At 31.9% G+C, this 24,352-nt stretch overlaps 3 protein-coding genes across 5 annotated transcripts; 1 reads left to right on the forward strand and 2 right to left on the reverse strand.

Annotated features, from left to right (window-relative positions):
• Nucleotides 1–1,346: 1,346 nt before the first annotated feature.
• Nucleotides 1,347–7,215, forward strand: LOC140817792 (pentatricopeptide repeat-containing protein At2g41720). Its single transcript, XM_073177580.1, is given in 11 exon segments — nucleotides 1,347–1,801; nucleotides 2,583–2,755; nucleotides 3,278–3,383; nucleotides 4,037–5,146; nucleotides 5,243–5,348; nucleotides 5,426–5,630; nucleotides 6,017–6,074; nucleotides 6,076–6,150; nucleotides 6,333–6,437; nucleotides 6,633–6,753; nucleotides 6,918–7,215. Coding segments are annotated over 11 exon segments (2,496 nt in total). The 5' UTR covers nucleotides 1,347–1,462; the 3' UTR covers nucleotides 7,016–7,215.
• Nucleotides 7,216–12,239: 5,024 nt separating this feature from the next.
• LOC140818088 (protein MIZU-KUSSEI 1) lies at nucleotides 12,240–13,454 on the reverse strand. The gene has a single exon (XM_073177925.1). The coding sequence runs from the start codon at nucleotides 13,216–13,218 to the stop codon at nucleotides 12,394–12,396; it is 825 nt and encodes a 274-aa protein (XP_073034026.1). The 5' UTR covers nucleotides 13,219–13,454; the 3' UTR covers nucleotides 12,240–12,393.
• Nucleotides 13,455–21,721: 8,267 nt separating this feature from the next.
• LOC140818086 (zeatin O-xylosyltransferase-like) lies at nucleotides 21,722–24,084 on the reverse strand. 3 transcript variants are annotated; one of them, XM_073177922.1, is made up of 2 exons: nucleotides 23,926–24,084; nucleotides 21,722–23,415 (listed from the first exon to the last, which is right to left on the reverse strand). In XM_073177922.1, the coding sequence occupies exon 2, from the start codon at nucleotides 23,341–23,343 to the stop codon at nucleotides 21,886–21,888; it is 1,458 nt and encodes a 485-aa protein (XP_073034023.1). In that variant the 5' UTR covers nucleotides 23,344–23,415; nucleotides 23,926–24,084; the 3' UTR covers nucleotides 21,722–21,885. The 3 variants fall into 3 exon arrangements, with proteins under 3 accessions (XP_073034023.1, XP_073034024.1, XP_073034025.1); XM_073177923.1 differs by having other exon boundaries at nucleotides 21,722–23,399; nucleotides 23,926–24,073; XM_073177924.1 differs by lacking the exon at nucleotides 23,926–24,084 and adding an exon at nucleotides 23,552–23,903 and having other exon boundaries at nucleotides 21,722–23,399.
• Nucleotides 24,085–24,352: the final 268 nt, after the last annotated feature.

A 24,352-nucleotide genomic window follows, 5' to 3' on the forward strand; every position in this document is an offset into this window, starting at 1 on the left:
TTATTTTTATTCAATTCTAAAAACAAAATATAAATAATACATATATAATAAACATACTTTTTTTTATTTTTCTAAAGAAAACCAATTATTTCTATTAATTAATAAGTATTTGAAAATATATCTACTTATCGCAACTAAATTATTTTTTTCACAATATAAATCATTAAAATTCCAAATTTATTGTAATTTTAACAAATGTGTATCTCGGTTACTAGTACTATATTAAGTTATAGGGGATTTGATGAGTTGGTACGACCAATCTCTCATTTTTTTGTCATTTGTAAATATCGCGTTTGTAAAATTGTTGTACCTCTATTGTTTTTTGACAATTATTTATTTACAAAAATGCAACTTTTCAAAATTGTTGTTCTGTCTTCGGTTTCTACATCAAGACTTTTGTAGTCTTTTCATTTTTTTGGTTTTTTGTTACAAAGGAAAGGATTGTAGGCAATGTGTGCAACCGGGTAATAGCAATAAGATGTGTGCAACTAGGGGTGTCAATCGGATGGGTTGGGTCGGGTTTCGGGTCAACCCGCAAAATTTTTTTTATTTTTTTTTTTAACCCGAACCCAACCCGAACCCGAAACAACCTGAAAACCCCCAACCCGAACACGAACCCATATAACCCGACTCAACCCGTCTAACCCGAATTTTATTTATTTTTTTAAAATTTTTTAAAAAATTAACGAAAAAATTCAAAATAATAAAAAATAATAATAATATTTTAATTTAAACACATAATAACGAAATTTTCGATTTAAATTTGAAAGTTTAATCGTAGAAAATTAAAAGTATATTTACTAAATCAAATAAAAAATTGTTAAAAAATAAAAATATTCAAAATAAATATTAAATGATGAAAATTTATCATATAAATATACAATAAAATTTGTTCAAACATACGATATATAAAAATATAGATAATATTTTCAAAAAAAAAAAGTTCGCGGGTCAACCCGCGACCCAACCCGTAACCCGTCTAACATGGCACTAACCCGAATCCACCCAACCTGAACCCAACTCGAATCCGAAAAACCCCAACTCGAACCTGATTTTTTTCGTGTTAGGTCGTGTCGCATTTTGACACCTCTATGTGCAACTGGGTACTAGCAATAAGAAAGATTTCAACAAGACAAAATTTGTGTGAGACGGTCTCACGAATCGTATTTTGTGAGATTGAACTCTTATTTGACTCATCAATGAAAAATTATTATTTTTATGTTAAAATTATTGTTTTTTATTATGAATATCGATAGGGTTGACCGTCTCAAAGATAAAAATTCGTGAGATCGTTTACAAAAAAAATATATTCAATAAAATTAAGAATCTTTTAATTCGCGATACATCTAGACAAGAAATTCACTGCCCAGATTCAACCGCGTCGCCAAAACGTAAATTCCTGGTGTTTTAAGGTTATATCGTCATCCCCTTGAGTCGCTTTACTCCACTGCAGAAGAACCCCATGGCCAGCCTAAACAACACGCTCTTCTTACCCGCTAATGGCAACCTCAACAAGTCCATTCACTGCTCCAAACCCGACCCGTTTAAGGAGAAGAAGCATGCCCAGGTGGACTATGACGCCGGGACCCACAAAGTTTACACTCGGATTCCGGGGCTCCGGAAATTGGACTTGCCCAAAAGACAGCGTTTACGGGTCGACGGTGACCGGTTTCAGAAAGACTGGACCTTATCTGAAGTTGTGGAGAGGATAACTAAGCTCGAACACTGGGAGGACGTCGAGGGAGTGCTGAACCAATGGGCTGGGCGGTTCGCGCGAAAGAATTTCCCGGTTCTTATGAGGGTGGTTTCTCTTTTTCCATGGAAGGGAATATTTTTATGTGCCGGGCATGCCATTTTGAAAAAAAGTTATCCAAAATTTGATGACCCTTTTGTTGTTGAATCATATAGTAGCAAATAGTACAATTTTTACTAGAGACCGCTTAGTCTTGACTTGTTGTCTGTATTACAGATTTAATATGTGTATTCTGTGAAAATTTTGATATGTTGATGGGAAGTAAGTACTGAGGAATGTGTCGATGGGAAGTTTGGGTAGATGTTTTCATGCAAATCACACCATTGTACTCTGAGAGGAGGAAGAAGAGATATTTGTTCCTTTTTTGCCGCTAATTTGATTTCCCTTATTGAAATGGTTAAACGAGCTGATTTTCTGCAGAATGTCCTTTAAATTTTAGATGTTTATTGTAATTAAGGGGAGCCGAGGTTTTGTGGGTTGTAAGATGCTGATGTTACCGGTGAGAATTCATACTGTCCACACTGCATGCCTTGTAACTTTTGTTAGTGTGTCTTATGCGCCAGCCATTTCTAGAATTTTTATCTTGACATGGTTTGGTTAGTTCTTAAAAGTGCTCAATATTTGTGTTAAGTGTTGTGCTAGTGACTTCTTTATGTTTGTTATTTTGTTACAATCTGGTTGATATGGAAATTTTGTTTGCCAACTTTTATTTTAAACAGATGTACTGTTGACATCAGCAAGAATTTTTGTTTATATACCATGAAATTATTTCATGATTCTTTTATTTTTGTGAACGGAACTTTAAACAAATTTCTGTACTGCTGTGCAGGAAATAATACAAACGGGTTCGATCGAACATGCTATTCAGGTTTTCAATTGGATGAAGAATCAGAAAAACTATTGTGCCCGAAATGATATCTACAATATGTTGATCAGGTTGCACGCCAGACATAATCGCATTGACCAGGCACGTGGCTTATTTTTTGAGATGCAAAAGTGGAGGTACGGTTGTCATCTGCCGCAATTACATTGTTATTGTATGGTGATTGATTGCCTTCTTTCCCCTATTCTTTCCCTTCTTTCTGATAACTAAACGAGCAAAGTTCAAATATGTTATTAACCGATCTATTTTTTTTTCTCGTGCTTTTAAACAGTAAACAACGAACTGAGCTGATTAAATTAATAAATACTTTTGTTTCCTGGCAATTAAACATGATGTTTATTTGCTACATCCAGTTGGTTTCAAGCTTCAATCCAGTACTTCAGGTTGCTTGTAAATCTTATTTTCAAAAATCGAATTATTTGATATGGGGCTCTTATGATTTTACATAAGGAATTTTTCCCTTATGATTTCCATGGTTCCATTGAAGGGAAAAAGCTCCATATACAGCTCAATAAACCGAAATAAAGCACCAAAATGGATTAGGTTTTCTCCCGGAGATTCCTTATCCCATTTGCCAATAGTCAGTCCAGCGCCTCTCTTTCTTTACTCTTGGTCACTCTCTTTGTTTCCTATTCTGCTAGGTGCAATCCTGATGTCGAAACCTACAATGCTTTGATCAATGCGCATGGGAGAGCAGGTCAATGGCGCTGGGGAGTAAACATAATGGAAGACATGCTTCGTGCATCTGTGTGTACATATATTTTCCTTCCTAGTCGGTATTTGTGGGTCTGATGTGAGCTTTCTTCTTTTTGTTAACCTTGCAGAGTTATGTAGATCTTTTAGCATTCCTCCTATCATTTTATATGAGGATGCCTGATGTTATTTTATGCCATGTCAGCTTTCTATCTCATTGTGTTTCCGACACTTTTGGTACCTGGATGGAGAGCCATTGGGTTCAGTGCTCAGCAACCCCCACCTAGGGTATCATAAAAATAATCAGATACTTTGTTTTTAAAGATGTTTACCAAATCCACTTTCATATTTGGTCTGACTTAGTCTACTTTATCTATATCTCTTTGTTTTCACCTTTTCCTTTTCCTTCTCTCATCAACCCTTACCTCTCCACCCTTGTCCTCTCTGTTGGTGAGTGGCCAAGTTGTATGAGCAATAGGAATAACTGTTTCTTATGGCATTTAGTTCGGCCATACCTCAAGCATTTATGAGCTCATAAAATGGAAACTGAAATAAATGGCAGTATGTATGTGAAGAAAAGATGCATTTGTAACTATAATATATTTGGCTGCATATATTTTGAACACATGTTCCTGTGTGCTTCCACTGTTGTTGTGTAGATTGTATTTCCTAACGGAAGCTCTTTTGACGTGGACTCAAATTTGCAGATTCCACCAAGTAGATCAACATATAACAACTTGATTAATGCTTGCGGATCAAGTGGTAATTGGATAGAAGCTTTGAAAATTAGCAAAAAAATGACAGACAATGGAGTCGGTCCTGATCTGGTGACTCACAATATCATTTTATCTGCATACAAAACTGGAGCGCAGTATTCAAAAGCCCTGTCATATTTTGAGCTTATGAAGAGTACAAATGTCCGGTCAGACACTACAACCCTCAATATTGTGATATATTGCTTGGTTAAGCTTGGAAAATACAAGGAAGCTATCGAAATTTTCAATTCAATGAGAGAAAAAAGAGCAGAATGTCACCCTGATATTGTGACCTATACTAGCATCATGCATATGTATTCTGTCTGTGGACAAATTGACAATTGTCGTGCTGTTTTTGACGCATTAGTTGCAGAAGGTATGAAACCTAATGTTATTTCATACAATGCATTGCTTGGTGCATATGCCTCACTTGGGCTGAGCGAGCCTGTCTCATCACTTTTTGATGAAATGAAAAGGAATGGTATCCGTCCTGATGTTGTATCTTATACTTCTTTAATCAATGCCTATGGAAGATCACGACAACCCAAGAAGGCCTGGAAAATATTTTACAAAATGAGAAGAGACAATGTCTCACCAAATCTGGTGACTTACAATGCTCTAATTGATGCCTATGGATCAAATGGATTTCTAGCGGAAGCTGTGGAACTGCTACGTGAAATGGAGCAAAGTGGTGTGCAGCCAAATGTTGTTTCAATCAGTACCTTATTGGCGGCATGTGGTCGCTGCTGTCAAAAGTCAAAAATTGATTCTATACTTAAAGCTGCAAAGATGCGAGGCATAGTACTGAACACAATAGCATACAACTCCGCTATTGGAAGTTATATGAATGTTGGTGAATATGATAAAGCTTTATGTATATATAGGTGCATGAGGGAAAACAAAATAAGACCTGATTCTGTTACTTATAATATTTTAATAAGTTGCTCGTGCAAGATGTCTAAGTTCAATGAGGCTCTTGAAATGATTTCTCAATTGAGAGAACTTAATATTCCTTGGTCGAAGGAATTATATTCTTCTGCAATTTGTGCATATAGCAAACAGGCAAGTATTTCGACGCATCTCCTGAACTCATTCTGCCAATTGTATTTGCGGTAATCTCCTTTCTGTATACTTTATGTGTTTGTATCTGTCTCCCAGGGTCAACTCGCTGAGGCAGAATCATTATTCAACATGATGAAAGGGGCTGGATTCCAACCCGATGTCATTACTTATACAACAATGTTACATGCTTATAGTGTTGGGGGTGAGTTCTGTTTTTGTGCATCAGTTGTTAAAATTTGCTTCCAGAGAGCAAACTGAATTTTTCCGTATATTGTGCAGAATGCTGGGAGAAAGCGTTGGCAGTATTTGAAGAAATGGAATTGAATAATGTTCAGCCAGATTCAGTGGCTTGTGCTGCTCTCATGAGAAGTTTCAATAAAGGATCTCAACCAGGAAAAGTCCTGCTTGTAGCTGAATTTATGAGAGACCAGAAGATTCCATTTACTGATGCTGTTTTCTTTGAATTGGTTTCATCATGTAGCATGTATGTCTTGCTTGTTTAAATGTTAAAAGTAGGTACAAATCCAGTGTATTACCCCAAAACAATTATTTTTAAAAAAATTGTGTATCTTTTTGTCAAAAAATCCAAGATTTGTCCCCCACTTGCAATCCATGGAATCACCACACGTGGCTCCCTCCCCCACCCTCGCCTCCAATTTCATTAATTTATTTTTTTTTGCTGTAAAGTGAATCCTACAAAACATATTGGAATTTCCGTCCTCCCCATCTCTGCAGGATTTTCGCAAATATTTTGTTTCTTCTTCTTACTGCCTATTTTCATGCACCTAAATAGATTTTTTTTTGGCTTGGTTATGGTCATATTTTGATGTTCATTCAGTTAAGAAACTTACAGTTATATGTTGATTGAAGCTTGCAAGATTGGAAGAGATTAACGGATGTCATTGGAATGATGGAGACTACACTTCCTCTACATCTCAGTTGGTACTTTGAACCGGCTTCTTCATTCTCTAGGAAAAGTTGGAAATATTGATACGATGATTAAGGTTAATTTAAATGAAGCTCTTCCTGCTCTTTTACATTGTTATTATTTATGGAAAGGCATGAACTGGATGCTTTTCAATAGTTCCTCAGCCACATATCTGAATAATCTTATTGGTCCTCTTAAGGTTTCTGGTTAGATTCAAGGTTCGTGTAACTTATATCTCCCTTGTAATCGTTTATGAAGATATTTCTGAAGATTGTGGCATCTGAGGCAGAAGTTGACGTAACTACCTACGAAGTTTTGTTGCAGAATCTTCTAGCTGCTGGGAACTGGAGGAAATATATTGAGGTGAAATTTCTCGGCATTTCCTTCAGCAGATGAATTGAACTGACTGCTCTAGTGTTTTGTCATTGATATCTTTAAAACGCATGAAACAAATATGCCCTTCTATATGTTACATGCTATTACGATTGGCATTTTGTGAGATGGACCGAAATTCACTAACTCTAGGCTCAATGTCCGTGAACTATGTTGCAATACAAGGTAATGCAATGGATGGAGGATGCTGGAATGCAGCCTTCAGCTCAAATATACGACAACATACTATATTTTGCACAAAGGAACGCTGGAATAAAAAATGCTGCAGTCATAAGAGAACGAATAGGTGTGTACGAGTACGAAATTATGAATTTTCTTCTCTAGATGTAATGATTGTTGAATACTAGAACTGAAGACTCTCTGTCTGATTCAAGAATTCCTCAAGTGTTCTGTACTCTTCTTTGCACATCTGATTTTTCCGGACTCATTTGGTTTTCTTTTCTGTGACAGAATCCTTGAAGGGAAAATCAAGTTATTCGACCTTGGACAAAAAACGTTTTGATCTTCCTCTTCCCACTCATGCATTGATCAGCAGCAAACAAACATGAATCGCCAATCCTATTGGTTTTATAGGATTCTACTTGTATATATCCAAGTGATGCATCACGCAGACTATGGACCGTATGTATTCGGGCGGATCTATAAAATTTAGGAGATGAATAGAGAGAAGGGGATTTAATTTATTTTATGGCCAAATTTCCTAGTTTTAAGAAAATTTTATGATTCTTTTAGATGATCTGTTACTTTATCGACTATATTCGATTAAGAATGACAATAAATCGGGTTTTCGTTGTCCATTGAGACTCGAGAACCGGCCTATTATAATTTTGAAGGACCTAAATCTATACCCGCATTGATCCACACTTAAAGCTTAACTGGTTTACCTGTAAAATATATTAGAAACGTGAGAAAATTATGTTCATGATATTTTTTGATTTTTTTTTTTAACTTGTATACTTATAACAAAAATTAAATAAAAAATATACAGTATTACACATTTTCAACCAATTATCGAAAGTGATAATTCTATGAAAGCGATAAATTAGTATAAATCCCACAACATATTAGTGGGATTGGAGAAAGAGAGAAAATTGATCAAATAAATAATATAAATGTATAAAAATCTAAATAGGTACACGAGTCGTCTATTATTAAACTTGTAACCTGACTCATATTAGTCCGGTTATAAAAATTGAATACCCATTTGATATTCTTCGAACCTCACCCAAATTGGTCGAGATCTGGCTGAGCAACCTGTTGTATCTAGGGGTGTTCAAACTTCGGATAAAACTGAAAAAATTGAAAATTCAAACCGAAAAAACCGAACACTAAACCGAAAACCGAATTTTATAATTCGGATATAAATGTTAAAACCGAAATTAATTTGGTTCGGTTTCGGATTATAAATGTCAAAACCGAACCGAACCGAAGAAAAATGGTTCGGATATCGGATTATATATTTGTAAAACGAAAACCGAAAAAACCAAAATAAAAAACCGAAAATCGAATCGAACCGATCGATGAACACCCCTTATTGTACCTGTATACATTGTGAGCCTTATGTCCAATCCTTTTCTCAATATTCAAGTCCATATCCTAATATCCAAAGTGGGACTCTGAGAGTCTCCAAATCCTTTCAAATCAAATAATTGAAAGGATTTGGTGATGCTCTGGAAAGAGGTCACTCTTGGACTCGGGCAGAATAGGAAAAATCGGGAAGCCTAGGGAGGCCAGGGCAAGAATCAGCCCAATCGAGGAAATTATTATTATATAAATCATTCTTGTATAGAGAGTAATTAGAGAAACTGACTAGATCAGCACGTACTTAAGAATACACATGCTCTCATCTTATCCCTGGCGGTATAAGAAGATTGGGATAATGGATCAGGGACCCTGTCTATGTCATCACACATTGTCCAAGTATCTCGAGACAAACATCGATTCTAGGTCCGTAGGTATGGATCACCATGCTTCGAAATAATTAATATGTCAATTAGAGCACGTAGAGACAATATAATAAGATCGAAGACAGTATGAATTGTTATTAGTGACAGTGTCGAGTGGGCGGGGCATAAGCAGTCGTTTGATCATGAGGAGTAGCGAGACACTGAAAATAAAGTCATCGTTATTTTTTCTCCTACAAACACTCGGGTTTACTCGATTTTTTAAGATATACGTAAAACATTTTCACAAGCACCTATTATATGTTCTATATATAGTACTTTCCTTTGCGTGGATACCCGACTGAGTTGAGCGTAAGAATGGTTAAGCCGGAAAACATTTCAGCGTCCCTCTGACATTCTTTGTTTTCCAAGTGCAACGAACACTCAGTCTGGAATCCTTCTACTCGATTCCCAGTTCTCTCAATGAAGAAACATAACCCAATCCGACCCTATAATTATTCATCTAATTCATTCAATTTAACCGGACATCATCACATATCATAATTCAAACAACCTTGGATGATGATCAAAGTTTAATATATAGATGTAAAGCACACCAATACAAGCATGTTGGAATGACAATACAAAAAAATATTTTATATATAGATGTAAAGCATACCGATGGATACTAGCATGTTGGAATACGTCATGCCTGACGTGATTTATTATCAGCCAAATATTTATTTGTCCACATTAAATTTTAAGAATCAAGCACATCTAACCATATAATATAATGATTATGTTACTGCATGCTTTGTGGAGTACTGGAATTTATGTCATATTAAATCTCACACCATGCATATCTAGTCAAAGTACACATACATATATAATTTAAAATAAATTAGTGAAAATAAATTTTTCTTTTGCAAGATTTTATTATTATTTTGTCATGTCATTGGACAAATCACTATTTTTAATATATTAATATGTATATTGTTTTTAGTTTTAATCGGTTCTCAATATAGTAGTAAAATAATTTCGAAAAATTATGACATGATACTGAAAATAAAGATGTTACATTATAAAATTGTTGTGTGATATTATACATTGTTTTTGTATCAGATATCACGTCGATACTCCATAAAAAATGACTAAAACTAAAAAATAAGTACAAATTAGTGAACGAAAATCATCAATTGATCGACGAATGACCAAAATTAATGTGATATCTTCTGTGTGATAAATAGAAAATATGAGTTTTTTTTTCTTCCAAAGTGTGTAAAGTTTGATAGCAAGTATGGATCCAAGATTGTTGTGTTTCTTAATTTACTCGAAGATATGATTTCAAAATTGTTTGGTTTATCCATGTGCTAACATAGTGTGTCCAAAAAACGTAATGACTCATGACTCGTCACCCACTACTAGTCCCATACCGTATATATAGATCCTAGAAATTTTAATTTTGCTCACTATTTTTTTTATTATCTAAAAAAATCAATTTCTATTTTAATTGGTCACAAGTAGAAATTCACTTATATACTTCAGATATTAAACAATCTAATAAACATATAAATATTAAAATAGACATACATGAAAGAAAATGATATTTTTTAACTTCGTCTTAAAATGAATTCGTAGCTCGTAAATAAGCAAAAACTTTCGCCGGTCTAAGTAGGTATAATGATTCAAAACTGGACCGATTTCGAAGTAAATAAACGTATTTTACTTCACCGGTTTCGTAAATTAACGTGAATAGTCACATATTACTTCACAAATAACGATGATTGACGGAGAAAAATATATCTTATACTTCATTTGTCTAGTCAATTAATGACACAAATGATATTTATGACTGAACAGTTTACGTTAGAAAAAATATAGTTGTACATATTTAAATAATAATAATAATAATAGAAGTGTTTGATTTAGTAGATTCCATAAACTAATTTGATTTGGCTAGAATAGGTATCCACTTCTCCATTCCAACTATATAGCAACTACCAAGGCTCCTTTTCCAAGTCTTGGCTACACTCAATAGCCTTGTTGACTTTATTTGTGATACTAACTCCAAGATTTAAAGTTCTGCCCACAAAAATATGGTAAAAACTTATGTGAGACGATCTCACGGGTCGTATTTTGTGAGACATATATCTTATTTGGGTCATCCATGAAAAAATATTTTTTTTATGCTGAAAGTATTACTTTTTATTGTGAATACATGTAGGGTTGACCCATCTAACAGATAAAAATTTGTGAGACCGTCTCACAAGAGACATACTCCAAAAATATTGTAACCCAATCAAAAAAGGGATTTTTTTTTATTATTATGCTTGGATGGCTTTTTTTCAATTACATAAGTAATTCATGGGAAAAAAATTTAAAATTTTTTTCTCTCTATAAATAAATTTTTTTATTGAACATCCAAGTCCATTCTTTTTGTATATAGTGCATATTGAAGTGACATGAAAAAATCATGTATAATTATTTACTATGTACATCTATTCATGTGATATGAGTTATGAATTTAAGATGCCACATTAATTTTTTTTTAGAGAGAAAAATAAAAATTTAGAAGTGCTATACAAATTTCTGAAAGTTTAAGATTTAATGAATTTTATAACTATTTTTTGTAATATTATAAATACTAGTACACACATTCTTAATGCTATCTCAACAATCAGATTTTTTTTAGTTAGACGAAAATGGTCCAATTATCGAACCGAGACCTCGTTTTAAAATTGAGACCAGATTATAATAAGTCATCTGTTAGGTAACAACGTAAAAAGCAAGCTTTCTTAGTTCGATCTCTCCAATGATAAGTTTACTTATAGTTTAATTTTTTTGGAAATATATATATATATATATATATATATATATATATATATATATATATATAGTTTTGATATCATCCACATCTATGTGAGCATTGATGGGGTGTTACTCACCCATTGGATGTGATGAAATATAGAAAAATTGTACATCCAATGAGTGAATGACACCTCATCGATGCTCACATAGATATGCACGATAGTTGTGCACCATATCAAAACTATATATATATATATATATATATATATATATTATATTCCCACTCAACGCATGTTAGTGACCATGCGTGACATAGATGTAAACCTAATCCCATGTTAAAACTAAGCGATGAATCTAAACCTAATAAGTCGAAATTAAATATGTCATCAAGTTACATTTAATATATATATATATATTTTAAAAAAGTAAGTTTTAATTTTAGAATTTTGTCGATGACATAGCAAAAACTTGTATGAGACGGTAACACGGGTCGTATTTTTTGAAACAGATCTTTTATTTGAGTCATCCACAAAAAAGTATTACTTTTTATGTCAAGAATATTATTTTTTATTGTGAATATCGGTAAAATTGACTCATCTGATAAAGATTTGTTATACGATCTTACAAGAGCTATTCCGGTGACATAATGACATTTTAAGTCGTTGAAGCTGTTCATGGGACAGTACCCTCCAAATATGGACCTTATAATTACGGTCATTCTTTTCTCTTCTCTTTCTTCTCTCTGTCTTTTTGTCAATTTTTTCAAATTGAAAGTTCATGCTACAGAAACCTCGTGACACATACCTACAATAAATTGAAATTTTTTTTAGATATTTTTTTACTAGACTCTATGAATAATAGGCACGAAGAATTCAAAATTTGACTTAAAATTTTGATATTGTCGTTTTCGTTTCATATGTATAAAGCTAGAATATATATTTCATATAGATGTGAGTGAAAATATTACAAAATGTGGTGAGAGAAATTAAAGAATGGATTGAAATTGTCGAGTGTAGAACTCTTCAATAATTGTTAACGAGTCAATTAAAGTGGCATGATAACTAAAGCATGCAAGCATATATTAAAGTATAAAATTCAAAGTACATCGTCCCTAAACTCATTCAATAATTCAAATATCTTAATTAATTAATGATATTTTTAATTATCATACAAACCACCATATAAAATATTACAAATATCAAAATTAAACTATATATTTATTTATTTATTTATTGTCAAATTCTAAGCAAAAAAATACTAAGTTCTGGCCCGCCATTGCCGTCGGGATTCAACATGTAAAAAGCTTCCGAGTCCCGACTCCCCACCACTCGCTCGAAACGTGCCCTCATGTAAAGCAACTCACCTTCCAACGCGCCGCCTTTGCGGCCGTCATCCACCACCGGGATCACTCCAGCCCCGACGGAGACGCTCTGCACCGTGCTCAGCACGTGCCAGTCCGATTCTGTGCACATTCTCGACACCGCATGGCCGCACTTCCTCCCGTTGCAGTACATAGTCCACACGGGCTCGCCAAATAGGCTCACCGAGGAACTCCTTCCGCCACGCGAGGGCGGCGGGCCCTTCTCGCACTCCAAGGCAATCCTCACCAGCCCGGAGGACATCTCTTTCACGAGCGCAGAAGTCGAAACCCCGAATTCGATCAACAGAACCGGTTCCGACCGAGGATCGTCCTGTACGGAGAAGCTGACGTGCCCTCGGCGGTGTCCGAATAGGGTTCCGGTGACTTTCCTCCCCAGAGACGGGGTGGTGGAGAGATGGGTTCTTGGTATCGTCAGCCATTTGCACGAGGGAAGCATCATGGAGGGAAATGAGATAAAAGAGAGGAGAGAACGTAGGAAGGTGTAGACACCACTGCGAGTTCTGTTGAAACGGTGGAAAACTCTGGAATCTGAGGTGACCAGAGGGCGGCGCTGGTGTAACTCGTCGGAGATTTCAGGGCTGAGGGAGAACGTCGTCGATCTTACGTAGCCAATTGCAGGGATAATCTTGCTGGTGCTTGTGCAGCTTCTGTTTCTTGGAACAACTCGTTCATGTCTCATTTTTCGAATCTACACTAAATACAAATATAATTCAGGGAATTGATGCTGAAATTATGAGCAGAAGTAGTGGAATTAATTATCCAAGATGCATGATCAATTCAATCAAGATTTTCGGAGCTGGGGAAATATATTTGATCTCAATATCACTTTTTGGGGGTAAAATGTAAAGAAAAATGGTGGCAGAGGAGTGATGATGGTGTTTGGAGGACATTGTTAGTATTATATACACATATATAAAGCTAAACTATGGAGGTTTGTGCTCGTCATTTTCAGGTCATCCACAATTATGGATATAATATATGTCACGTCATAAAAATATTTTCTCCATCTAAATATTCATCACTGCACATCATTGATTTGTGTGTCAGAGCAATACCCGGTTACAAATTTGTAATCGGGTATTGCAATTTTTTTTTATTTCTTTAAACCAGCGTGAGTTTCACGCTGACTTGAGATACGTGCGTACATTGTACTCGCACGTTAAAACCTGTAATGGACAATTAAATGAATTCCAGGATCGACCAAGATTGGGTCGACGAAAACATTGGTCGACCAACAACAATGAAACAACCAATGTTTTAATTTTATTAATATTTATTTTATTCAATAAAAATATAATATTAAATAATAGATAAAAGTAATTAAAGTGGTTAAATGAATTTATTTAAATGAAAATAAAATATTAACTAAAGTGACAGTGAGACCCATAAATATTTGATTGGTGGATATTTGATTGTGAAATATGAGATATTTGAGTAGAGAAATATTTTATTGATGATGTGGATTATGGGGTCCACAAATATTCGAAGGAAATATTTTTCTTATTGTGGATGACCTCATCATTTTAATGAAAAAATTTAACGTGAAACAGTCTCATAGATAGTATTTTGTACGACATATATCTTATTTGAGTCATCAATTAAAAATTAGGCAAAAACTTGTGTGAGACGGTCCCACGGGTCGTATTTGTGAGACAGATCTTTTATTTGGGTAATTCATGAAAAAATATTACTTTTTATGCTAAGTTAATTACTTTTTATTATGAACATCCATAGGGTTGACCCGTCTCACAGATTAAGATCCGTGAGACGGTCTCACATGAGACAAACTCAAAAAATTATTAGTTTTTATGGTAATAGTATTACTTTTTATTGTGAATATAAGTAGGGTTGACCCGTCTCACAGATAAAAATTCGTGAGATCATCTCACAAAAGACTTATTCTATTTCAATTACACTCATTACATTGCCTGTAAATTTATCAATTTTAAATTAAATCTTTTGTTAATATCTTCGAATTTTAATTTATGTTCGTTGTATTAACTAAATCTCTTACAAATTATAATAATATAATTCATTATTTTGATTCCAATGTTTAAACTTGATCGGGTTCTCCCTAAGTCAAAGGCAAAGATGCAATATTATATATGATAATATATGAGTGAGTCTCATGTGAGACCGTCTCACGGATCCTAATCTGTAAGACAGATTAACTTTACCTATATTAACAAATAAAAAGTAATATTTTTAGCATAAAAAATAATATTTTTTCATGGATGACTCAAATAATAGATACGTCTCACAAATATGACCCGTGAGACCGTCTCACACAAGTTTTTGTCATAATTAATATAATATAAAAATAAAATTTATCATATATTTCATATGCTAATTTTTCTTTTTTCTTTTAATATACTTATTGCTGAAGGCCCCCGCAAGCCACTATCAATGATACACGTGCATAGCTTCCTCGACAATGATCTTCTCCATGGGAGGGCCCCTAGAAATTAGTATCACCCCCTTTTATCATTTTTATAATTCAACTTTTATTATATGAAAAATAGTATTTACATTAAATTTATAGTAATTGCAACACAGTCAATATAGTTCCATAATTATTATAATTAATTTCAAATTATTAGTAAAAAAAAAACCATCGTACAATCCTTTCAACCCAAAAATTGAAACATGTTAACCGAATGAATCGAATATATATAATCATTAGGCAAAAACTTTTGTGAGACGGTCTTACGGATCGTATTTAGTGAGACATATATCTTATTAATTGAGTTATCTATGAAAAAATATTATTTTTTATGCTAAGAGTGTTACTTTTTATTGTGAATATCGGTAGAGTTGATTCATCTCACAAATAAAGATTTGTGAGACCGTGTTAAAAAAAGACTTATTCTAATCATTAAGTTTGTAATCTAAATTTATGATAAATGGAGAAAAGTTGACCTTACAAATAGAAATAATCACCTCAGGCAGTGATTGAAAATATAATATGATAAATTATCTTTCATTGTCACTTAAAATTAAAATAATTCAATATGAAAGTGACGTTAAAATGACGTCGTTGATCACGAAGGTCAATGAAAATTAATGTTAGTGTATTGAGAGGTCATTTTGTCCCCCAGCCATTTGGAAATGGCAAATCCGAAGATGCTTCAAGATTTTATATATTCCACTTACTAGGGTTCTTATTATAGGACAAAAAATTAAAATTAGATTTCTTAAATTAAATATATTAATTTTTTTTGGTTAATTCGGGCCGGTTCCAAATTTGTCGGCTAGCCTATGGGTTGCGTAACAATTATTACTTTTTAAAATAAAAATATATATTTTTTAGCAGGTGGCCTACCAAATTTTGACGGCAAGGATCCATCGCAATTTTCTTGCATGTGGACTATTTCTCTACCTAGAACACGATGCAATTACAAGTGAATTCGTCTCAAACTTGACATATTGATATCGGATATCGATCAAACTCAGTTATAGATTGTAACAACTCAAAATAATTCAAAGATCAAGAATTTTAGATCGCAAAAAAACGACACGATTGTATAAGTTTTCTGTATTTTCACGGGACAACGCCGATATCATATGTTGGGGGTATCAAAGGTGAAATTTAAGAATATATAGATGCTCCTTTAATTAGTTCTTATGATAAAGTATAATGGAAACATATATAATATTTGTTGATGATGATATGCATATGTTTTTGTATTAGGTATAATGCAGTGGCGGAGCCACATGGTAATACACCCGGGCTTGGCCAATTATTTTTAAAAAATATTTATATGTAAATTTTATATAATTTTAGCTTAATTTGATATTAGTCCGGGTAGATTAATTTAAAATATAAATGATTCTAAAGTTTATAATTTTTATCCGAATAGAGCTATATTTCTGACTCCGCCACGAGTATTATTGACATACAAGGAGAGTTAATAATCATTGGATCATAAAATTATACTTGAGAATCTACAGAAATAATGAGAATTTGATTTTTATCGCATATATATAAATACAAAAGATTCAATTAAATACTCATATAAAATATTACTCCGTACATTCCACACAAGAATATTATTGATGGAGGACCGCAATTATTCCATAATTTTTTCTTACAAAAAAAAAAATTTAAGTCAGTTTTGGTGAAATCTCTCTCGAATGTAATAAGAATTCGGCTGCCTTCTCACTCCTCCAAGAGTTGGAAAAAAGGTATTTTTTATGTTAATATGTCCGCATAATTAATATATTTTATAATTTAAATGACTTTTCATAGCCACGTATAAATATAATGAAAATTAAAATATACACTAAAAAATTATATTAAAAATATAATTAAATATAGCATAAACATTATTATGGACTTTGACAGGTCATGTTCCCTATCATCTCTTTTTAAGCCCAAAAGACATTTTATACCCGAAAAGCATGATTCACTTCAAATTATTATTATATGGATTCAACTAATATATTATTTGAAACACTCAGAACTAACAAAAAGTAAAGTATTGATAATATTATATTATAAAAAATTATAAAGACTGATATCTTTATCTATATAAATTTATATGTTTTTTATTAAAATGTAATTTACGTATATTAATTAGTATATATACCACGACAACAATTGGGTTCATAAACGTGGGCCTCATGTCCACAATGCCTATAATCCACATGACAAAAACTTGTTTGAAACGGTCTTATGGGTCGTATTTCATGAGATGACTATCTTATTTGACTCATACATGAAAAATTATTAATTTTTATTATGAATATCGATTGTGTTGATCCGTCTCACAGATAAATATTCGTGAAATCGTCTCAAATGAGACCTACTCTAACTGCAAAACATTTGAGCATATTATAATTAATAAATTTCTCCAAATAGCATAGAGTATCCGAGCAAAGAGTATGTGAACGTTTTCGATTCTTTGTATCAATATTTTTTCGGATGAACTTATTGCACGATATTTTCCTACTTTTGTTTATTTGACTAATATGATTTGCAAGCTACTTTGTTAACTTATAAAAAATAGCAGAATAGATTTCATTGTCATAAAAAAAAAATTCAATTAAACAAAAAAATTAAATGTTTGACATGATCAAAATAGCATCAAAGTGTTTTTTAAGAAAATAATCAAATTCGCAATTCCACATTTTAATTTGTCTTCGAAACTAGATGCCTTAAACCCAAAAACTATATATTATTTTATGATCAAATTCTACTAGTTGCATTAAAAAGCATGATAATTTCAATATTTCGATTAATTTTTAAATTACACTATGTTTTTATTGTTATTTTTTCTATTAGCATGAGCTGATAAAAGGTTGACATACTTGTGAAACTAAAGACTAAAATTTTATAATATTCTAGTAAACTTATTATAGTATACTAACAATAAAATCATTTTCAAACAAAAACATTTATTAAGATGTAACTTTGTTTACAAAAATAGTAATCCTAATTTGCACAAGTAGAAAAGGATAAACGATCAACATTTTATAAATTCTTGAGAAAACAAAATAAGATTTTCTTGCTAAGTTAATTAATATTTTTAAAATCATGTTAATCTATTATCTATTACTATTATAAATATATGAGTTGAATTGTGAATTTACATCTATGTCCTTATCTTCATTAAATAATATTCATTAATACATGGCTCTTTGGTTATTTTGTTTTCATTTATCAATTAATGTAATCTAAATCTAAATTAAATTGAAGCAAAACAAAATTTTGCATTCATTTTTTTTTTTATGAAATTTGCAATCCATTTTTTTAAAAAACTTATATAAATAATGAATTTCAAAATGATATCTATTATCTATTATTACTATTATAAATATATGAGTTGAATTGTGAATTTACATCTATTTCCTTATCTTCATTAAATAATATCCATTAATACAAAATTTTATAATTTTCCAATTTCCTAGCAGTTTTTCTGTGAAACAGTTTCATTGATATATATATATATATATATATATATATATATATATATATATATATATATATATATATATCCTAATATATCAATATTTTTATTCATGATTCAAGTCGGAGCAGTTTTTCTGTGAAACAGTTTCATTGATATATATATATATATATATATATATATATATATATATATATATATCCTAATATATCAATATTTTTATTCATGATTCAAGTCGGATTAGAGACATATTTCACAAAATTGACCCACGAAACAGTTTCATATGAGTTTCTGCGACAATTTTATTTTTAATTTGAGCAAATTAACATCAATGAATAACGTAAATTCTGTGAATTTACATGTATGTCCTTATTTTCGTTAAATAGTCTATTATTTTATTACTATTATAAATATATGAGTTGAATTGTGAATTTACATCTATATCCTTATCTTCATTAAATAATATCCATTAATACAAAATTTTATAATTTTCCAATTTCCTAGCAGTTTTTCTTTGAAACAGTTTCATTGATATATATCCTAATATATCAATATTTTTATTCATGATTCAAGTCGGATTAGAGACATGTTTCACAAAATTGACCCACGAAACAGCTTCATATGAGTTTCTGCGACAATTTTATTTTTAATTTGAGCAAATTAACATCCATGAATAACGTAAATTCTGTGAATTTACATGTATGTCCTTATTTTCGTTAAATAGTATTAATAAATACATGTTTTTTTGTTTTGCAGGTATTGATTAATTTTACAATAAATTAAAGAAAACTGAAATTTTATTTTGGAATAAGATTTATAGTCAATTTTTTTTATATAAAAAAATTATATCTTTAATGAAATTTAAAGTAAGCGATACAATGTCAGCAGTACGCACAAAAACTTCCTAAGACTTCATCCATTTATGAATTTACATCTATGTCCTAATCTTCATTAAATAATATCCATTAATACGTGTCTCTTTGGTTATTTTGTTTTCATTTATCAATTAATAAAATCTAAACTAAATTGAAGAAAAACAAAATTTTGCATCCATTTTTTGTGATGAAATTTGCAATCCGTTTTTTTAAAAAACTTATATATATAATGAATTTCAAAATGATAAAAATAATAAATATATATTTTAGTTTGTTTTTTCATAGTTATTAATGACTTCTAAAATAAATTGAAAAAAAATAAAATTTAGCTACCATTTTTTAGAGTGGCATTTAAATTTATCTTATATTTTTTTGGAACGACATTTGCACTCCATTTTTTTTAAAATATATCTTTAATAAAATTTTAAATAATAGTAATAATCCATTTTTAAAAAAAAATTATATCTTTAATAAAATTCAAAATGATAACAATAATAAAAATAATTTTTTGTATGTTTTTTCCTAGCTACTACTATTATTATTGTTACGACTGAAAATATATGACTTTAAATTGTGAATTTACATCTATGTTCTTATGTTGATGAAATAATATTCATTAATACATGTCACTTTATTTGTTATTTTATGTATTAATTAATAAAATTTAAATTAAATTGAAGAAAAATAAAATTTAACTTCCATTTTTTGTGATGAAATTTTCACTCCATTTTTTTTGAAAATTATATCTTTAATGAAATTCACATTGATAACAATAATAAATATATGTTTTTTGTTTGTTTTTTCCTTATCCATTAATGAGTTCTAAAATAAATTGAAGAAAAATGAATTTTAACTATTGTTTTTTTTAAATGAAAAATTTATCTACCATTTTTTAGAATGAAATTTAAATTTATCTTTCATTTTTTGGAATGAAATTTGCACTCAATTTTTTTAAATATATGTATCTTTAATAAAATTTAAAATAATCTTAATAATAAATACATTTTTTGGTTTGTTCTCACATCTATTAGTGAATTCTAAAATAAATTGAAGAAAAATAAATTTCAATCACCACGTGTTAGAATGAAATTTACACTCCATGTTTTTTCTTTAAAAAAACAATATCTTTAATTAAATTTAAAATAAATCGAAGAATAATGAAATTTACGTTCATTTTTTTAAATGAACTATATTCTTATTTTAAAAATATTTATTTTTATTTTATGTATCTCTCCTTTTTTGTGTGATTTGTGAACTGTATCTCTATTTTTAGGATGTCCTTTTGTTTGATTTAAAATTTTTCATTAATCAATAATTAATAATTTTTAAAATAAATAGAATAAAAATGAAGTTTACGTTTTTGTTCAAAATTTTATATTTATCCAATTTTTGAGTAAGTCTTCTGTAAGACAGTATCAAGTAGATATATCTCTAAAACGAGTCGACATTTTTTATTAAATAATGTTAATGCATTTTAAAATAAATCGAAAAAAGATGAAGTTTACAATATTTTTCAAAATTTTATAATTCTCCAATTTTCGAGCAGGTCTTCTGTGAAACAGTTTCATTGATATATATCATAATATATCAATATTTTTCTTCATGATTCAGGTCGGATTGGAGACATGTTTCACAAAATTGACCCACGAAACATCTTCATATGAGTTTCTGCGACAATTTAATTTTTATTTTGAGCAAAGTAACATCCATGAATAACGTAAATTTTGTGAATTTACATGTATGCCCTTATTTTCGTTAAATAGTATTAATAAATACATGTTTTTTTGTTTTGCATGTATTGATTAATTTTACAATAAATTAAAGAAAACTGAAATTTTATTTTGGAATAAGATTATAGTCAATTTTTTTTAAAAAATATTATATCTTTAATGAAATTTAAAGTAAGCGACACAATATCAGCAGTACGCACAAGAACTTCCTAAGACTTCATTCATCTATGTACTACTCTCACTCGTGCATGCTTAACCCAACAAAACTAAATAACAGTGAAAGATTAATATTTTAACTTATTCAAATCCTTTTTATGTGAAACAAATTATTCTTACATCTATAATTACTTAAAATGATTTGTAATATTTTATTGATGTTTTTAAATATTTTTTTTGCTCAAAAAAAAAAAGTTCTAAAAATATTACAATATCTTCATGCTTTATGCCCTATCAAATTTCTTTCGATGAATACAATATAACTTGTAGCTAATTTTTTCAATGACGCGATTTATGTATAGATCTTTATAAATTCAAAATATATCATGAGAACTTCAAAAATTACGGTTGTTATAAGTCCCACACGTGCAACGCACGTACATATCTTCTAGTACTATAAAATATACTTATTCTTTAGTGTGTGAAATCCATTAATTTTTCAGACAAAGATCTACTGATGAATAATTATTTGAACATAAGTTATTTTCACGCAGCACACGAGAAGTTACACGCATGACATGCTTATATTGCAAGAACATGATGGAGCTTCATACTCCTAGTTTCGAGAAGAAGAAAGTCACCAAAAGTTTCCTTGTTTAGTGCCGCCAATTACACCTTATGATGGTATCATATCACCTTGTCTGGTGATATGAGCAATAAAGGAGTCCAACTCGAGTCGAGAAACACCGCCTTCCGCGGTTGCTTGTTCAACAGCAGCAGCCAACTCTTGCACCCTTCGTCTCATCTCATCCCCTTCTTCCGACGCCATTAGTCTTTGAATCACATTCCCAATAGTCGCTGCTTTCACAGGCTGCTCCCTATCACCCCACTCCCACACAACAATCCCTATCTTTAATATTTCAGTTATCAACAAAGCGTTTCTTGGTTGTTCTGAATGCATAGGCCAGGCTGCCATAGGCACCCCCATTGCTATACTTTCTATACACGAATTCCACCCACAATGAGTCAAGTACCCACCAGTCGATGAGTGGGCCAAGATTTGTGGTTGTGGCGCCCAATCTCTCAAGACTATTCCCCTCCCTTCCACCCGTTCTTCGAACCCTTTAGGTAGCCCTGCTTGTCTAATGTCTCCTCCATCAAAGATATTTCCTTTGTCCCCATCCCTCAGTACCCAAATGAACTTTTGTTTGCTTTGTTCTAATCCCAATGCTAGCTCTTTTATCTCTTCATCCGATAGTGTAGTTGTCGAGCCAAAAGCTACGTAGATAACGGAACTTCGCTCCTGCTTATCCAGCCATTTTAAACACTTGTGTTGGGTATCTGATTTGAGTGCCGAGGAGAGTGTTTTCTGAGGAAGTATAGGTCCCACTACCCAACTTTTTCTATCCCCAACTAAATCCTCCTTTGCTAGTAGATCCAAAAAAGGGGCTTCCATCACTCTGCAGGTGTTGTAGATGTCTCCGGATCTAAACTTAATTGGCTCAGTCTGGAAAGACATAAAATACATTATCTCCTCTGTTGTCCTGTCTTTGAAAGACGGCAAATCTTTTGGGAATTTTATCGGGAACGGCACGCCCATCTGTTCCCAGACAAGAGTGGCCTGAGAAAAAGCCGAGATACAGTGCAATGCATAGGATTCTGCATTAGAGATCAAAGCAACATCCTGAACCACATAAGCCATCACGACATCATGAATAACGATAACTCTCTTATATTTTGATGACAGCTCTTTCATGTAGTCACCAACCGGTTCTCTTTGTTGCAGCGTGGCATCGAATGCTGGTTGGAGCTGTGAAGGGAATTTGTTTGAAGAGTTGGGATTCGGAGGAGGAGAGACAAATGGCGGTGTTGGGATGTCGTGAAAGTGGATATTGGCCACATCTGATGGGTCTAAGCCATTAATACGAGCTTTGGCTTGACGGATGTGGATCGCCGAACTGAGGTAGTAAACCGGTATCTGGTACCGGGATATAATACAGGAGAGTTGAAGGAACACGTTGAGGTGTCCATGGCCAGGAAATGGCACCATCATTACAGCAAATTGAGTTGATGCCATGGTGGTACTGCAATCATTTTCTTGATGATCTTTGGTGCTACTTATTGAAGATTGCATCTTTTTGTCACTTGATTGAAATCGCGGCCTCCTTTGAGTCGATGGTGAACACTCCCCTGCTCAAAGTGCAACCTGAAATACGAGTTCGATTATTGACAGGATTAAAATGGTAACTCTACAATCGAAAGGGGTATTTTTTATAAACATACGGCATTCTTTGCCTTTAAAAAGCGAGGGACACAAACCAAATATCGATTGAATCAAATACCAGTAAAAAAGCTTCAAACAATAGTTGCCCAAAACGATTCGACCATGTTCGAGCTCATCTTGGTTTGAGCTCAAGCTCGATTAAACGAGTATTTGAACTCGGCTTCACACAATCATATCGAAAATAGATCCGTTCTGATCTAAAAACCCTTCTCTTATATTACAAACGTTACTTCGCAACATCACTAGGAGTGCATAAAAATTTAATATAAATTAATGAATAAGCATATCAATTGCCATAACTAATCCAAAATATATGATACATGCACTTGAGTTATACAGAGAATTAAGCCGAAGACTCCATGGTCTTCTGGGGAAGCTACACTTCCCCAAAATTTAAAAACAAAGAAGACGATGGATAAATATTGAGTTTACCAAAGTGATGTTTCAGTTCCGTCAAGAAGATCGGTGGAAAAACTTCAACCCACAAAGATAAGCTACCAACTTGCCGATGAACTCGAGCTACGCGAAGGATCGTGCAAGGGGAGTCAATGTACTTTTATTTTTCAAAAGAGTCTTTTTTATAATGGGAATTTTACAAAAATTTTTTTTTTTATAAATGTAGAAACTTTTTTTTACAAAGATTTCAATAGGATGTTACGGGCATCTCAAACCCAAGCAGCAAAATTTTACTGCTTGGGCTTCTCTAATGGTGCTAGCGCAGCACCATTCTTCTCTGCGCCACAAAGCTCTGCGCCAAATGTGGCGCAGCTGTTTTCTATTTTTTTTAAAAATTGTTTTTTGTTTTTTAATTATAAATATTTATATTAATATTTATAAATATTTTTTATATAATAATATG

The sequence above is a fragment of the Primulina eburnea genome, chromosome 17 (assembly GCF_022965805.1).
Source record: "Primulina eburnea isolate SZY01 chromosome 17, ASM2296580v1, whole genome shotgun sequence".
NCBI lineage: Eukaryota > Viridiplantae > Streptophyta > Magnoliopsida > Lamiales > Gesneriaceae > Primulina > Primulina eburnea.

Excerpts from the sequence above, each read along its gene's own strand:
- LOC140818088 (XM_073177925.1), bottom strand. The coding sequence starts at position 13,218 with ATGAGACATGAACGAGTTGTTCCAAGAAACAGAAGCTGCACAAGCACC.
- LOC140818086 (XM_073177922.1), bottom strand. The coding sequence starts at position 23,343 with ATGCAATCTTCAATAAGTAGCACCAAAGATCATCAAGAAAATGATTGC.